This window comes from Sminthopsis crassicaudata, chromosome 5 (genome assembly GCF_048593235.1).
Source record: "Sminthopsis crassicaudata isolate SCR6 chromosome 5, ASM4859323v1, whole genome shotgun sequence".
Classification (NCBI taxonomy): domain Eukaryota; kingdom Metazoa; phylum Chordata; class Mammalia; order Dasyuromorphia; family Dasyuridae; genus Sminthopsis; species Sminthopsis crassicaudata.
In genome coordinates this window covers 236,412,263-236,431,305 of record NC_133621.1, presented here as the reverse complement: position 1 = coordinate 236,431,305, position 19,043 = coordinate 236,412,263, and the positions used below count along the sequence as shown (strand labels likewise).

Genomic DNA, 19,043 nt, shown 5'->3' with positions numbered 1-19,043 from the left:
ATATGATTTTTAGTTCATATGATCTGCAACTTACAATTAGGCCAGTTATACACTCAGCTTGAATACAAGGTCAAGATTTGGTGACATTGAATCCATGAATTGTTAGCAAAATTAAAAATTCAAAAAATTCAAAAATATCTTGACATACAGTGGCTAAAGTGCCAGACTTAGAGTCAGGAAGATTCACATTCAAATCCAGCCTCAGACACATACAAATTATAGTTTATGTTTATATTTACTTCAGTTAAAATTGAGGAAACTTTATTATGATTTTCATAATCATCAAGTTGTATATAATAAATACACTAATAATTTAGATTCCTCAGAGCTTCCTGACAAATCAAAGTCTTACAATGCAGTTTGAAATGATAAATTTTTGATAAACCTTTTTCTGTGTATGTTAAGTGAAATGATTGTAGAACCTGTTCCAGTCACAGAACTCTGGTCCTGTCCTCATGCCAAGTACTGAATAATGTGATTTGAAGTCTTCACTTATGAACTGTTCTCACAAGAATGGAGAACACCTACATTGTCCTGAATTTGTGGGGTTATCATGGGAAACCACTCAGGCCTTGAAAATGATTGTACTGTATGATTTGTGTATAAAATCTCTACCTTCCTACAACAGGAGGACATCTCCTGCCCTGGAGAACTTCCATTTGCAAGCTCTATTCCTCCTTCTGAAAGTGATTAATTAAAATTACTACATAATCTTTAAAGCCTGTTTCTGTTTTGTGTTGCTCCAGCTATTCACAGTTTAAAGACCAAGGCAGTAAAATTCTGTTAACATTTATAAAAGTACTTTGGAAAAAAACCTTAGTGCACTATATACATGCTAGTTACTTTCCTAGAAAAAACAAAAACAAAAACAAAACAAAACAAAAAAAACAAAGACAAAACACTTCAGACTTGTGTGGCAGTTCTTCCTGGTCCCACCATTCAATAGCATAGGCTTGCTTAGTTTGATAACAAAAGCAATCCCTCATGAAAATGAGTGAGTTCTTTTCTTGGTCCTAACTTACATGGATGTGTCATGGCACCCAAAACAATCATTTAGTAAATTAAGCCAAAGAATAATACTCTATTAGGTTTGTAAGAAATGCTGAGAAGTTGGATTTACAGTGTTGCAAGCTTTGAGGCAATGTGAGATAGTGGGTATCACTTGACCAAGAGGTTTTCAGAATGTGAGAGGTTAAGAAAAGTTAAGATTCCACAGAACAATTAAATGAGGATAGAACCCTTGAGCAAACAAGGAATTGGGGAGTAGAGGGGAAAGAGCTAGGAAGGCACAGGTGGATTCAGCCAATCATAAAGTCTTGTGGTTTTGAGAAAACAACAAACTTAAGCTAGTTGGAGTCAATGACAGGACTTCACCAAATCACTACTACACCTGCTTAATAGGCTAATTGAGTAGTAAACAATATAGCCCACAGGAGGAGTTTTCTGCCACTTTTGAAAATGGGATGTATGATGAAAGAGAGGAAACATGTTTTATACATTTTAAAGGGAATCATGTAGTGGGAGTATCAGAAATATTATAACCCAGAAGAAATGGACTAAATTTTCTGAAGGGAGGGGCTATACCACACTGACAAGTACAAAGCTTCTCCCACTTCTGTGCTCAGTGGTCCCTCTTCCCAAGGAGGAGTGGAACCCACTTCTGACTAGAAATGTTAAGGTGATTCCTTAAGATTCTTCTTTAATAATTTTTCCTGAAAACAGATTGTTTAGTCATTTCTACAAAAAGTAATGGAATAGTTGGGGGAGGAACGTACCTCTTGACCATGTTTGCTGACACGTGCATATATAGATGTTCCCAAAATCACACAGCCACATACCTGTGGGGGGAGGGGAAGATGGGGAGAAGAAATGTCAAGTTACAGTTAAGTTGATACTTAGGAATAACTAATAAGCTTTCAGACATCTTTGATTTTACAACTAGGTCTTAATTTCTGGGATCAAGAATTTCTTGAAGTGATTGAATTATTAGAATTTATGTTATGTACTTCCATTGTGCTGAACTCATTGCCATACTTTACATATAATTTTCACTTTGTTTACTACAAGACCCCCATACAACTACCCTATACAAACTACTATGTCCAGGATGTAAGGAAATTTCCTCAATGAACCATAAAATGAAGGGCAGAGCCTACTAAATTATCTCCCCCCCCCAAATCAATAAAAATCTGTTTTGTCTCCTCAATTCATAATAAAAGAAGCCCCAATTTCTGAATTGTTCAAGTGAAAAAAAAGTGTAGGAAGTGGGTAGCATGTTTCATCATTAATTCTTTGAGATATGGTTGGTCATTCGAGTCTTAAAGAATTGCTAAGAACTGCCATTAAAGTCTTTAAAAAATTGCCAAGAATGCTAAGGAGCAAAGTGACTTGGTCACCTACCCAGAATACTGCAAAGGCAAGAATTGAAAGCATCTCTGCATAACACTGTATCTTATTATTATTGACCTTAAGTTAAAGAATGTGTTTTTAAATAAAAAAATATATTTTATTCAAATAGATGAGATTCATTAATGACTACATGAGGGATCAGGATCTATTAATAGATGCTTCAACGTGGGGCAAGGACTTTTCCTTATCTTGACAAGGACTTATTCTGAGCCCTTCAGAGGAGCTAGACCAGACCATTGCAATTTGGCACCCGAACAGGCCCCACGTTGGGCGCCAATTTATAATGTGGTGTTGTCTCCAGAAGCTGCCGATCACTCTCTGGGAGGAGATCTGCTGTGTCAACTCAAATCTCTCGAACAGATTCTTCTTCCTGTAGAGAGCTTACTTCCCTTCCTGCAGAGAGCAGCCTCAAGAATGGTCCAGAAACAACTCCCTTTTTTCTCCAGAGCTGCCCTCTTTATCCTCCCAGAGGATGGGTGTGGGATAATGCAAGGGCTTCTGGGAAGAATTACTTCAACCAATGAACTTGCTCCTCCTAAGCATGCAAGCTCTTCCCCAGGAAAGGCTGGAAACTACAGAATTGTCAAGTACCGACTTAGCATTTAGTAAGAACCTAATATCTCATTATCTCATTAGCACTTAGTAAGAACCTAACATGGAATAGTAAATATTTATAAATTATATTGTATATTATATATTTTCCACACACATTTCAATAATAAGTTCAAGTGACTTAAAGACAACATTCTTACTAAGATTCATCTTCAAGGAGGCTTTCCAGATCTAAGATAAAGTGAATAGCCAACTAACTGACAACTATTCATTCTTTTTTTTCTTTTTTTTCTTTTTTTTTTTCCCCTGAGGCTGGTGTTAAGTGACTTGCCCAGGGTCACACAGCTAGGAAGTGTTAAGTGTCTGAAACCAGATTTGAACTCGGGTCCTCCTGAATTCAAGGATGGTGCTCTATCCACTGTGCCACCTAACTGCCCGAACTATTCATTCTTAATGTAAGAGGTAGGAGGCTGTTTGAGTAGGCAGGAAACAAGAGGGCATTTGGCAAAATTTGGTGTTACTCTACTGGGATATGAATTAAGGTTTTTATATTCCAATAAAATTAATGCTTGTAATTTTTATTTACAATAAGAAATAGTACTTAAAGAGTTTATTCCTAAATGACTTTAACAGCTTATTTCATTTGGACCACAGCCATTACATAAAGTGCAAAACACATTGACTTATTGTAAATAAAATTCTTGTATTTGGGAGAGTAGGGCGAGTTAAGAAATATAGATTTTGAGATGTCTATTGAAATACTATGGAATAGGACTTCCGGCCAAGATGGCGGCGTGGAGGCAGACAGCTACTTGAGCTCCTCGTTTTCTCTCAGAACTTACTTCATGACAAGCCTCTGACTTAATGCTTGACCCAGAAAGAAATCCACAAATTATCACCAAGAGAAGACATCCTTGAAAGTCGCCAGAAAAGGTCTGTGTTTGTTCGGGGGAGGGTCAATCAGACTGGGCGCAGACTGAGGGCAGACAGCCAGAACAAGACAGGCAGCTCACACAGCTCAGACCGGAGAGGGAGGGGTGTGATCTCTGCCGTTTCTGCGAAAGGGCTTTTGCCCCAGTGTGGATGCTCCGTCTTGGCAGCAAGCCAGGAGCGGTGGAGAGGGTGTAAACACCGGAGGTGAAGATTAAAACCCCAGAAAGCCAGCGTCTCTCAGAGCTCGGCCACCCCCAACCCCCACCTGGACTGACTCGGTGCGATCTCAGAGCCTCAGAGCACAGACTCAGTACAGTCATTGCTGTTCTGTTAGTGGCTCTCTGCTGCCCTACCCCCAGTCTGTAGAGGAAGCCCATTAATAACATCCAGCCCTATCCCCCGCAAAACAGACCAATTGTTTCTCTTGTCAGTTTGTTTTCTTTGATTCCTACTCTGACAAAATGAATAAAAAATTCAAAAGGGCTCTAACCATTGACAGCTTCTGTGTGGAGAGGGAGCAGACTTCAAATGCTGAGGAGACTAGGAACAGAATGTCCCCAGATGTATCCCCTGGGAGGGATATAAGCTGCTCCTCAATACAAAAGAACCTCATAGAGGAAATCAAAAAGGCTCTCACAAGAGAGCTGGAAGAGAAATGGGAAAAGGAAAGGGAAGCTTTGCAAGAGAGCCTGGAGAAGTCATCCCATGCATTCAAAGACAGAATGGATAAAGAAATCAAATCATTGAGAAACAAGATTAGTGAGCTGGAAAAGGTAAACAACTCCAAGGAAAACAGGATTAGTGAGCTGGAAAAGGTAAACAACTCCAAGGAAAACAGGATTAGAGAGATGGAAAAAGAAATCAGCTCTCTAAAAAATAAAATGGATAAAATGGAAAAAAATTCCATAGAAGATAAAAACTCAATTGGACAATTACAAAGAGATATAAAAAAAGTGAGTGAAGAAAATACATCATTGAAAATTAGACTGGAACAAGTAGAAATGAATGACTCAAGGAGAAACCAAGAGGGAGTCAAGCAAAACCAGAGAAATGAAACAATTGAAAAGACTGTCAAGTACCTTACCAGAAAGACAACAGACCTGGAAAACAGATCCAGGAGAGACAATTTAAGAATAATCGGACTCCCTGAAAAATGGGAGGAAAAAAAGAGCTTGGACACCATTTTCGAGGAAATTATCAAAGAGAACTGCCCAGACGTTTTGGAAACAGAGGATAAAATAGACATTGAGAAAATTCATCGATCACCTACTGAAAGGGACCCTAAAATCAAAACGCCAAGAAATATAGTGGCCAAGTTCAAGAACCATCAGACAAAGGAAAAGATATTGGAAGCTGCTAGAAAAAAACAATTCAGATATGGAGGATCCACAATAAGGATAACACAGGATCTAGCAGCATCCACATTAAAAGAACGCAGGGCCTGGAACATGATATTCCGAAAGGCTAAGGAACTTGGTATGCAGCCAAGAATAACTTACCCAGCAAGAATGAGCATCGTTTTCCAGGGAAGAAGATGGACATTTAACGAAATAAATGAATTCCATCTATTTTTGATGAAAAAACCAGACCTACATAAGAGGTTTGATCTTCAAATACAGAACTCAAGAGACTTCTAAAAAAGGTAAAAAGAAATCTTGAGAACTATACTTCTGTCAAAAAAATATGTAAAGAACATATGTACAATTTGTCTTAGAAACTAGAGGTGGAAAGGAGATTATATCATAAAAAAGTGTAAAGTGGTGGTACTACATCTCATGAAGAGGCAAAGGTAACCTATTATATCTGAGAGAAAGAAAGGAGGGAGATGAACATAGCGTGTATCAATAGACATATTCGATTTATGGTGAAACTTCTTCCACTTCATTGAAAAGTGAAAGGGAAGGAGTAAGCTAAGGGGAAGGGAATACAGTAATTTCGAGGAAAAGGGGTAAAATAAGGGGAGGATCTTTAAGGTGGGGGAGGGATCCTAAAAAGGGAGGGCTGTGAAAAGCAAGTGGTGTTTACCAGTTTAATATTGGATAGGAGGGTAAAAGGGAAGGAAAGGGGAAAAGCATAAGCAGGGGTTAATAGGATGGCAAGCAATATAGAATTAGTCCTTCTAACCATAAATGTGAATGGGGCAAACTGCCTCATAAAGAGGAAGCAGTTAGCAGACTGGATTAAAAGTCAGAATCCTACTATATGTTGTTTACAGGAAACACACCTGAAACAGGATGAGACATTCAAACTAAAAGTAAAAGGGTGGAGCAGAATCTATTATGCTTCAGGCAAAACCAAAAAAGCAGGAGTAGCCATCCTCATCTCAGATCAAGCAAAAACAAAAATTGATCTAATTAAAAGAGATAAGGAAGGGCATTATATCCTGCTAAAGGGAAGCATCAATAGTGAAGCAGTATCAATATTAAACATGTATGCACCAAGTGGTGCAGCATCTAAATTCTTAAAAGAGAAATTAAGAGAACTGCAAGAGGAAATAGATAGCAAAACTATAATAGCGGGAGATCTCAACCTTGCACTATCAGAATTAGATAAATCAAACCACAAAATAAATAAGAAAGAAGTCAAAGAGGTAAATAGAATACTAGAAAAGTTTGATATGATAGATCTTTGGCGAAAGCTAAATGGAGACAGAAAGGAATATACTTTCTTCTCAGCAGTTCATGGAACCTATACAAAAATTGATCATATACTAGGGCATAAAAACCTCAAAATCAAATGCAGTAAGGCAGAAATAGTAAATGCATCCTTTTCAGACCATAATGCAATCAAAATAACATTTAATAAAAAGCCAGGGGAAAATAGACCAAAAAATAATTGGAAACTAAATAATCTTATACTAAAGAATGATTGGGTAAAACAGCAAATCATAGACATAATTAATAACTTCACCCAAGAAAATGACAATAATGAGACATCATACCAAAATGTGTGGGATACAGCCAAAGCAGTAATTAGGGGAAGTTTTATATCTCTACAGGCCTACCTGCATAAAATAGAGAAAGAGAGGGCCAACGAATTGGGTTTACAACTAAAATTGCTAGAAAAGGAACAAATTAAAAACCCCCAGACAAACACAAAACTTGAAATTCAAAAAATAAAAGGTGAGATTAATAAAATTGAAAGTAAAAAAACTATTGAATTAATTAATAAAACTAAGAGTTGGTTTTATGAAAAAACCAACAAAATAGACAAACCTGATTAAAATAGTAAACCTGATTAAAAAAAGGAAAGAGAAAAGGCAAATTGATAGTCTTGAAAATGAAAAGGGTGAACTCACCACTAATGAAGAGGAAATTAGAACAATAGTTAGGAGCTACTTTGCTCAACTTTATGCCGATAAATTCGATAACTTAAATGAAATGGAAGAATACCTTCAAAAATATATCTTGCCCAGATTAACAGAGGAAGAAGTAAGTAGTCTAAATAGTCCCATCTCAGAAAAAGAAATAGACCAAGCTATTAACCAACTTCCTAAGAAAAAGTCCCCAGGACCAGATGGATTTACAGGTGAATTCTACCAAACATTTAAAGAACAACTAACTCCAATGCTATGTAAACTATTTGGAAAAATAGGGATTGAAGGAGTCCTACCAAATTCCTTCTATGACACAGACATGGTACTGATACCTAAACCAGGTAGATCGAAAACTGAGAAAGAAAACTATAGACCAATTTCCTTAATGAATATTGATGCTAAAATCTTAAATAAGATATTAGCAAATAGACTTCAGAAAATCATCCCCAGGATAATACACTATGACCAAGTGGGATTTATACCAGGAATGCAGGGCTGGTTTAATATTAGGAAAACTATTAGTATAATTGACCATATTAATAATCAAATTAATAAAAACCATATGATCATCTCAATAGATGCAGAAAAGGCATTTGATAAAATCCAACATCCATTCCTACTAAAAATGCTTGAGAGTATAGGAATAAATGGACTTTCCTTAAAATAACAAGGAGCATATATTTAAAACCTTCAGTAAACATCATATGTAATGGTGATAAACTAGAACCTTTCCCTGTAAGATCAGGAGTGAAACAAGGTTGCCCACTATCACCATTACTATTCAATATAGTACTAGAAACTCTAGCCTTGGCAATAAGAGCCGAGAAAGAGATCCAAGGAATTAGAGTAGGAAATGAAGAAATCAAATTGTCACTTTTCGCAGATGACATGATGGTATACTTAGAGAACCCCAAAGACTCTGCTAAAAAGCTATTAGAAATAATTCAGAATTTTAGCAAAGTCACAGGATACAAAATAAATCCACATAAATCCTCAGGATTTTTATACATTACCAACACAATCCAACAGCAAGAGATACAAAGAGAAATTCCATTCAAAATAACAGTCGATAGTATCAAATATTTGGGAATATATCTACCAAAGGAGAGTCAGGAATTATATGAACAAAATTACAAAACACTTGCCACAAAAATAAAGTCAGATTTAAATAATTGGAAAGACATTCAGTGCTCTTGGATAGGCCGAGCGAATATAATAAAGATGACAATACTCCCCAAACTAATCTATTTATTTAGTGCTATACCAATCAGACTCCCAAGAAACTATTTTAATGACCTAGAAAAAATAACAACAAAATTCATATGGAAGAATAAAAGGTCGAGAATTGCAAGGGAACTAATGAAAAAAAAGTCAGAGGAAGGTGGTCTAAGTGTACCTGATTTAAAGCTATATTATAAAGCAACAGTCACCAAAACCATTTGGTATTGGCTAAGAAATAGACTAGTTGATCAGTGGCATAGGTTAGGTTCACAGGACAAGATAGTGAATAAAAATGGCAATCTAATCTTTGACAAACCCAAAGATCCCAAATTTTGGGATAAGAATTCATTATTTGACAAAAACTGCTGGGAAAACTGGAAATTAGTATGGCAGAAACTAGGCATGGACCCACATTTAACACCACATACTAAGATTAGATCAAAATGGGTCCAAGATTTAGGCATAAAGAACGAAATCACAAATAAATTGGAGGAACATGGGATGGTTTACCTCTCAGACTTGTGGAGGAGGAAGGAGTTTGTGTCCAAGGGAGAACTAGAGACCATTATTGATCACAAAATAGAACATTTTGATTACACCAAATTAAAAAGTTTCTGCACAAACAAAACTAATGCAAACAAGATTAGAAGGGAAGTAACAAATTGGGAAAAAATTTTTACAGTTAAAGGTTCTGATAAAGGCCTCATCTCCAAAATATACAGAGAATTGACTTTAATTTATAAGAAATCAAGCCATTCTCCAATTGATAAATGGTCAAAGGATATGAACAGACAATTTTCAGATGATGAAATTAAAACTATTTCCAATCATATGAAAGAGTGTTCCAAATCACTATTGATCAGAGAAATGCAAATTAAGACAACTCTGAGGTATCATTACACACCTGTCAGATTGGCTAAGATGACAGGAACAAATAACGATGAATGTTGGAGGGGCTGTGGGAAAACTGGGACACTGATGCATTGTTGGTGGAGTTGTGAAAGAATCCAACCATTCTGGAGAGCAATCTGGAATTATGCCCAAAAAGTTATCAAAATGTGCATACCCTTTGACCCAGCCATACTACTACTGGGCTTATACCCCAAGGAACTACTAGAGAAGGGAAAGGGTCCTGTGTGTGCCAAAATGTTTGTGGCAGCCCTTTTCATAGTGGCTAGAAGCTGGAAGATGAATGGATGTCCATCAATTGGAGAATGGTTGGGTAAACTATGGTATATGAATGTTATGGAATATTATTGTTCTATAAGAAATGACCAACAGGAGAAATACAGAGAGGCTTGGAGAGACTTACATCAACTGATGCTGAGTGAAACGAGCAGAACCAGAAGATCATTATACACTTCAACAATGATACTGTACATGGATGTATGCTGATGGAAGTGGATTTCTTCAACATAGAGAAGAGCTAATCCAATTCCAATTGATTAATGATGGACAGAAACAGCTACATCCAGAAAAGGAACACTGGGAAATAAATGTAAACTGTTATTTTTACCTTCTGAATCCAATTCTTCCTGTGCAACAAAAAATTCGGTTCTACACACATATATTGTATCTAAATTATACTGTAATATATTTAACATATATAGGACTGCTTGCCATCTGGGGGAGGGGGTTGGGGGAGGAAGGGAAAAAATCTGAATAGAAGTAAATGCAAGGGATAATGTTGTAAAAAATTAACCATGCATATGTACTGTCAAAAAATGTTATAATTATAAAATAAAATAAAAAATTAAAAAAAAAAAAAAAAGAAATACTATGGAATAAGCAGAACAATATGCTGATGGTAGAAGAAAGGAATGGAATGCTAAAATTCAGTAACTTACTTTCTTCCTGGGAGTCCTCTCTAATGGAACTCAATGAATAACAAGAATACCTAGTTATTGGCTTTAAATTTTATGTTTTTGTGTGTAGTTTATAGTAACATTGGCAAAAAGCTTTTGTGAGCTTCAGAGAGGACCCCACTGTTTCTAACTTGCTGACCCCCTATGCCCTTAAACCCAAGTTACAGCTTCTACTACCTTCCAAAAGAGACAAAAGACAAAAGTAGAATTAAAAAGAGAGGCATAAACAAAACATATACAGAGATTTCATATATACTCAGAAAAATACAAGAAGATTGAGTAAAGGGTCTCCATTTTACACCCAGCTTCAACAAGCAACATATATTAATTCCTTCCAATGTATTTAAAAGAATGCTTCAATGATCCTTGGAGTAGCATTAGTTTTGTTCAATTCTTTCTCACTTTTACTCTCCAGGCAGGATTTGAACTCAAGTACTCTGATGAGAATTAATGTTCTTTCCATTGAAACAAAAATTATAATTCTCATACATTTTAAGTTAAAAAAAAAAGTTAACTTAAAATTAATTTAAATTTTTTTAAAATTTTTTTCATAGCTTTTCAGTTGAAATAAGTTTACATTGAGACTAATTTCAAACCAGGTCTATTCAAATAAGCAATTATTTTTTTTTTACTGGAAAGTGAATTAAGGAAAATATGGAAACATAGATTACCACCATTTTTTTCTTTTTTTATTAATTTTATAATTATAATTTTTGACAGTACATATGCATGAGTAATTTTTTAAACAACACTATCCCTTGTATTCATTTTTCCAAATTTTCCCCTCCTCCCTCTACTCCCTCCCCTAGATGACAGGCAATCCCATACATATTAAATTTGTTACAGTATAACCTAGATATGTGTGTAAATCCAATTTTCTTGTTGCACAGTAAGAATTGGATTCCGAAGTTAAAAGTAATCTGGGTAGAAAGACAGTAGTGCAAACAGTTTACATTCAATTCCCAGTGTTCCTTCTCTGGATGTAGTTGTTTATGTCCATCATTGATCAATTGGAAGTGAATTGGATCTTCTTTATGTTGAAGATATCCACTTCCATCAGAATATGTCTTCATACAGTATTGTTGTTGAAGTGTATAGTGATCTCCTGGTTCTGCTCATTTTATTCAGCATCAGTTCATGCAAGTCTCTCCAAACCTCTTTGCATTCATTCTGCTGTTCATTTCTTACAGGGTAATAATATTCCATAACGTTCATAAACCATAATTTACCCAACCATTCTCCAGTTGATGGCCATCCACTCATTTTCCAGTTTCTAGCCACTACAAAAAGAGCTGCTACAAACATTTTGGCAAATACAGGTCCCTTTCCCTTCTTGAATATTTCTTTGGGATATAAGCCCAGTAGTAGCACTGCTGCATCAAGGGGTATGCACAGTTTGATAACTTTTTGAGCATAGTTCCAAATTGCTCTCCAGAATGGCCAGATTCTTTCACAACTCCACCAGCAATGCATCAGTGTCCCAGTTTTCCCACATCCCCTCCAACATTCATATTATCTTTTCCTGTCATCTTAGCAATCTAACAGGTGTGTAGTGGATTTCCACCATTTTTAATGGAGGTTCACTAATATAAACTACCATAACAGGCCAAGACAGCCTAGCAAATGTCACAACTAGGAAGCAATGTCCTTCCCAGGGAGAAAAATAAAATAACTAAGGATAAAAATGTTAAAATCTCAGAGAAGAATGACATGAAATCATGAAAATGAGGAATTACAAAAATTATTTCCTCATAAATAAATAAATGAATGAAATTATAGGAAGTTTAATAGGTCATTAAGTTGAGCCAGGTAAGTTGTGCCTTTAAAGGTTATTCTAGAAAAAAAATTTAAGCAGATTAAATATGAAACAAATCTGTCAACAATTTTAAGAGAGCAATAATTATAATTTTTTCATTTAATATTATTTTATTTTTTCCAACTTCATGTAAAGATAGTTGGTAACATTTACTTTTTCATAAAATGGATTATCAGTTTTTCCCCTTTCTTCCAACTTCCCCAAGTCAATAATTATCAGATTATATACACATGCAATCATATTAAATATTTGTTCAAAAGAAAAAAGAAAAAAACACAAGATGAAAAACAAAAAAAGTGAAAATAGTATACTCCAATCTGCATTCAGAAGTCATAGTTATTTCTCTGGATGTGGATAGCATTTTCCATCAAGAGTCTTTTGCAATTGTCTTAAATCATTGTATAGTTGATTGATCAGAGAAATGCAAATTAAGACAACTCAGATACCACTACGCACCTGTCAGATTGCCTAAAATGACAGGAAAGACAAATGTTGGAGGGGATGTGGGAAAACTGGGATTCTAATGCATTGTTGGTAAAGTTGTGAAATGATCCAGCCATTTTGGAGAGTAATTTGGAACTACATTCAAAAATTTATCAAACTGTGCATAGCTTGTGCTCCCTTTGATCTAGCAGTGTTTCTATTGGGCCTATATCCCAAAGAAATTTTAAAGGAAGGAAAGGGACCCATCTGTGCAGAAATATTTGTGGTAACCCTTTTTGTAGTGACAAGAAATTGGAAACTGAGTGGATGCATATTAATAGTTTAATTAAGTTATGATATATAAATGTTATGGAATATTATTGTTCTGTAAGAAATGATCAGGAGGATGATTTTAAAGAGGCTTGGAGAGACTTACATGAACTGATACTAAGTGAAATGAGCAGAACCAGGAGATCATTACACACTGCAACATCAATATTATGTGATGATCAATTCTGATGAATGTGACTCTAACAATGAGATGACTGCTGCCAGTTCCAATGCTCTTGTGATGAAGAGAGGCATCTATACCGAGAGAGAGGATTATGGGAACTGAATGTGGAACACAACATAACATTCTCACTCTTTTTGTTGTTGTTCACTTGCGTTTTATATTCAAACTCATTTACTTTCTTTTTTTAATCTGATTTTTCTTCTGCAGCAAGAGAATTGTATAAATATGTTTATACATATTGTATTTAACATATATTTTAACATGTTTAACATATATTGGATTGCTTGCCATCTAGGGGAGGGGATGGAGGAAAGAAGGGGAAAAATCTGAAAAAAATTAAAGGGTCAATGTTCAAATTATCCATGCATATATTTTGAAAGTACAAAGCTTTAAAAATTAAATTAAAATAAAATAAAATCTTGACAAAGATCAATAAAGGATAATTTCTGTATTGGAATTAATATCATTAACTTGATGGAGTCTATTAAGCAAGTGATTCAAATTACAGGAGAAAAAAAATTTTTATGAAGTCTATGATCCCCTTCTCAGAAGTATAAAGTACATTGAAATATAGCTTTTAAAATGTTCATTGAAAAATACCATTTGAATACCGGCAATCAAGAACTTTTTAGGGAAAAAGCATTGTTCACATAAGAATTCTGATTATCTTGTTTCATCATGATTCAAATTTAGACATGGAACTTCTCTTTAAACTAGTGTTTAAAAATACCTCAAAGCCCAGTTTTCCTAACATTACAAACACATACACACACACACCCCTACCATTAAGATTTTTCCACAAAAAATGGACATTTCTTGCAAATTAAGACAACTCTAAGATACCGCTATACACCTGTCAGATTGATCAGAATGACAGGGAAAGATAATGCAGAATGTTGGAGGGGATGTGGGAAAACAAGGACACTGATACATTGTTAGTGGAATTGTGAATGCATCCAGCCATTCTGGAGAGCAATTTGGAACTATGATCAAAACGTTATCAAACTGTGCATACCCTTTGACCCAACAGTGTTACTACTGGGTTTATATCCCAAAGAGATCTTAAAGAAGGGAAAGGGACTTGTATGTGCAAGAATGTTTGTGGCAGCCCTCTTTGTGGTGGCCAGAAACTGGAAACTACGGGGATGCCCATCAATTGGAAATTGGCTGAATAAATTGTGGCATATGAATATTATGGAACATTATTGTTCTGTAAGAAATGACCAACAGGATGATTTCAGAAAGGCCTGGAGAGACTTACATGAACTGGTGCTGAGTGAAATGAGTAAGACCAGGAGATCATTGTATACTTCAACAACAATACTGAATGATGATCAATTCTGATGGACGTGGCCATTTTCAACAATGAGATGAGCCAAATCAGTTCCAACAGAGCAGTAATGAACGGAACCAGCTACACCCAGTAAAAGAACTCTGGGAGATGATTATGAACCACTACATAGAATTCCCAGTCCCTCTAATTTTGTCTGCCTGAATTTTGGATTTCCTTCACAGGCTAAATGTACACTATTTCAAAATCCGATTCTTTTTATACAGCAAAACAACTGTTTGGACATGTATACATATATTGTATTTAATTTATATTTTAACATATTTAAAATGTATTGGTCAACCTGCCATCTCCGGGGGGCAGGGGTAGTAGGGGAAAAATTAGAACAAAAGGTTTGGCAATTGTCAATGTTGCAAAATTGCCCATGCATATATCTGGTAAATAAAAACGATTTTTTAAAAAAGTGAATATTTCTGCTGTTTGGGGAACTGCATTTGTAGGGAGAACCATGTAGTCAGATGTTAAGAACATTTGAAGGAAGGTACCAAAAAAAAAAAATCCCAATTAGAAATTATCACTTTTAACTCCTTACAAATCAAATATTCAGTTCCAAAAGAAAAAAAAAATCACAATATTTTAGTGAATAATTTTTTTATTCTATAAAATTACATAATTCTACAGAGTAGAAGACACTAAAAAGAGACTCAATTGACTCCAAATTTTTGATAAAGGTGTCTAGATTAGAAACTAAACTGACCAGGATCAAGGAGCTGGAAAAGGCTTTTTTTTTTTATTGCGCTTGCTTACCAAGTCTCATGTATATAAGCTGACGCACGCTACATAGAATTAGAACCTCATTAATAGAATATGAAATGTATGAAAGGAAGAGGAACATATTTAGGAATGGAATGTAAGAAAAGAAATAACCCCTAAGGGAGAACTGGCAAATCCTTTCTCTAAAAGGAGGGAACTATGACAAAGTAAAGACATAAAGCTTGTCTGCTTCTATTCCTACTGCTCCTCTTCTCATTAGAAAGGGAGAGCCTGTGTCTGGCCAGAAATATCCAATTCCTCTGGACTTTCTCTCTCAATAAAATTTCCTTGTTACCTGACTTTCAGAGTCAGCTTGTTTTTCACACTCCTCACAGACTCCTTGCTGCTGTGTTTTAATTTCAGGTACTGATATTATCTATTGGCTGAAAAGACATATTGCTAGTCCTCACAATGGTTCCCTTCCCCTCAAAAGACAAATTGAGCATGATCTTATCATTCAGGGTGGGTTTCAGAATATCATGAGAAAGGAATCTACACTGCTGCTGTTCCTAAGTGATATTAGAAGTATCAAACTATACCTAAGTGATATCATAGTTTTACATAGCTGTACAATATCTTTATTAGCTTATATTAACCATAAAATAATACAATTAACCATAAAACAATAAATAAAATAATACTACTCAATGTTATCTAAATCCCAACCTTTGGCCAATTTCAAATATAAAGTGTCAAGTTTAACACCCTAATGCCGTTAGAGACAGTGATACTTCCTTCTCAAAAATAAGAAAAAGGATTAACAAACATTCTCAAATCACAGAAGCATGAATTAGTTGTTCTTTTCCAAATGCCCATAAAATGGTTAACATAAAAGATAAAAGGTCTGCCTTTAATCAGTAACATTTGCATGGACTCAATAATGTTGTTTTACCAAATAAGCATTGAAGAAATGACTGGATCATAATGATTTTTTTTTCTTGAAACAGAAGGGTTCTATAGCAATTCAAAATCAGATCATAGGTTATTCTTAAAGAGCCTAGGTTTATAATTCAATGCATATTTTGCACAGAAATGTTAGAAATTACTGAAGGCCACAAGAATTTAGCACACATATTCAGAGGTTTATCATATTTTACAAATTAATAGAGGGCAAATAATTGAACTACAAATTGGTCTCAAAAGTTCCTGCAGATTTGGAACTATGCCCAAAAAGTTATCAAACTGTGCATACCCTTTGACCCAGCCGTACTACTACTGGGCTTATATCCCAAAGAAATACTAAAGAAGGGAAAGGGACCTGTATGGCAGCTCTATTCGTAATGGCTAGAAACTGGAAGATGAATGGATGTCCATCAATTGGAGAATGGTTGGGTAAATTATGGTATATGAATGTTATGGAATATTATTGCTCTGTAAGAAATGACCAGCAGGAGGAATACAGAGAGGTTTGGAAAGACTTACATCAACTGATGCTGAGTGAAATGAACAGAACCAGAAGATCGCTCTACACTTCAATGTTGTATGAAGATGTATTCTGATGGAAGTGGATATCTTCAACATAAAGAAGATCCAACCCACAGAAATAACTATACCCAGAGAAGGAACACTGGGAAGTGAATGTAAATTGTTAGCACTAATGTCTATCTACCCAGGTTACTAGATACCTTCGGAATCTAATACTTAATGTGCAACAAGAAAATAGTATTTACACACATATATTGTATCTAGGTTTTATTGTAACACATGTAAAATGTATAGGATTGCCTGTCATTGGGGGGAAGGAATGGAGGGAGGGGGGGGAATAATTTGGAAAAATGAATACAAGGGATAATATTATTTTAAAAATTACTCATGCATATATACTGTGAAAAAAAATTCTAAAAAAAAAAAAAAAAAGTTCCTGCAGAATCTAACCAATAAATTACACTGGAACTTGAGTGTTATTACAAGCAGAACTTTGGCCCCAGTTACCCAGATAGAGTGGTCTAGAAGATGCATTAGAAGACCTAAAGAAAATAAACTTAAGAAACAAAAAGCATTTTATCTAATTGTAAAATAGCCCATGAAATAGCATGAAATATAAAAGAACAGGAACATGATTTGTCTTTGAACCATTTATCTAAATTGCATCAAAAACTTCAAAAATAAAAGACTAACATAAAGATGAAGATGAGGCTGAGAATAGGGATAATAAATGATTGTGATATAGAGAATTCCCAGATGAAGAAACTCCTACAGTTAATATAGATCTGCACTTGCTGTGCCATTTATAATCTTGGAAAGTTGTGTGGAACACTGAGGTTAACTTGCTTGCCCAAGGTCACACAGCCAGTATAGATAGAGATAGAATTTAAATGAGGTCTTTCTCTCACAACAAAAATAACAGTAAAATTAATAGATATAGACATAATTGGCCTCTGATTCAATATTCATTCCTCTCCAATTCATCTTCTGCAAACTGCAAAAGTACCTTGCTTACTAAACTAAACTCTAGTATCTCCCTTCTGCCTCTAATATATATATATATATATATATATATATATATATATATATATATATATATATATATATATATATATATATATATATTCTTTTCTGTTAGGCATTTTAAAACCTTAGTGACCTAACTCCAACCTTCTTTTTCATAGTTGCCATAAAAAGAAAAGGAGACAGATACAAGAGTGTTATGAAAGTCATATCAGTACCAGAATACAGTGTGCTTCGCAATTCATCAGGCCACCTTTCATGAAAGGGAGAAATAAACATATCTTATAATATATATACTTTTGGGTTCATCTGTCTCCAAGGTTTCATGGACCATCACAAAAATTTATATGTGTGCATAAAACATTCATTTAAGAGATATAATATTGCTATCTTCCTCTCAGGGAAAGATAGGAAAAACTAATTCTTAATGTTTTAGAAACAAAATGTTTTGACAAACAGCCTGATTGAATTATCATTTGTCTTTTTTCTTTAAATAATAGCTTTTTATTTTAAAAATACGTGCAGTTTAACATTCACCCTTGCAAAATCTTGTGCTTCAATTTTTTCTCCCTCCCTTCCCCTCATTCCTTCTCCTAGACAGCAATTAATCCAATATATGTTAAGCATGCACAATTTTTTCTATACATATTTCCACATTTATCATGCTGCACAAGAAAAATCAGATCAAATAGGGGGAAAAAATGAGAAAAAACAAAATGCAAGCAAACCACAAAAAAAGGTGAAAATACTAATCCATATTCAGTCCCCACATTTCTCTCTCTGGGTGAAAATGTCTCTCTTCATCACAAGTCTATTTCAATTGGCCTGCATCATCTCATTGTTAAAAAGAGTCACATCTATCAGAGCCATGTTGATCATTATATCATCTTGTTGCTATGTACGATGTTCTCTTGGTTCTACTCACTTCACTTAGCAGCAGTTTATCTAAGTCTTTCCAGGTCTTTCTGAAATCATCCTGCTGATCATTTCTTAAAGAATAATATTCCATAAAATTCATATATCGTAATTTAATTCAGCCATTCTCTACCTGATAGACATCCACTGTTTCAGTTCCTTGACACTACAAAAAAGGTTGCAAAAACATTTTTGCTCATGTGAGTCCTTTTTTCTTTTTTAGATATCTTTGAGATAGAGACAGAATAGAGACACTGCTGGATCAAAAGGTATGCACAATTTGATAGCCCTTTGGGCATAGCTCCAAATTGTTTTCCAGAATGGTTGGATCAGTTCACAACTTCACTAACAGTATATAATAAGTATCCCAATTTTTCCACATCCCCTTCAAAATTTATCATTATCTTTTCCTCTCATCTTAATCAATCTGAGGTATTTAGTGGTAACTTCAGATATGTATTTTTACTGAATCATCATTTTTCTAAGCACTAGGAACGACTCACCATCCTTTATCAAGTTCTACCTTC

General features: G+C 34.9%; 1 protein-coding gene across 2 annotated transcripts in view; it reads right to left on the bottom strand.

Moving 5' to 3' along the window:
• Window positions 1–19,043, bottom strand: part of TSPAN8 (tetraspanin 8) — a 135,363-nt gene that overhangs the window by 18,830 nt on the left and 97,490 nt on the right. For both annotated transcript variants that reach the window (XM_074270539.1, XM_074270540.1), the window contains one exon: window positions 1,776–1,838. In XM_074270539.1, the coding sequence (XP_074126640.1) occupies window positions 1,776–1,838 (63 nt within the window). The remainder of the gene's footprint in view (window positions 1–1,775; window positions 1,839–19,043) is intronic.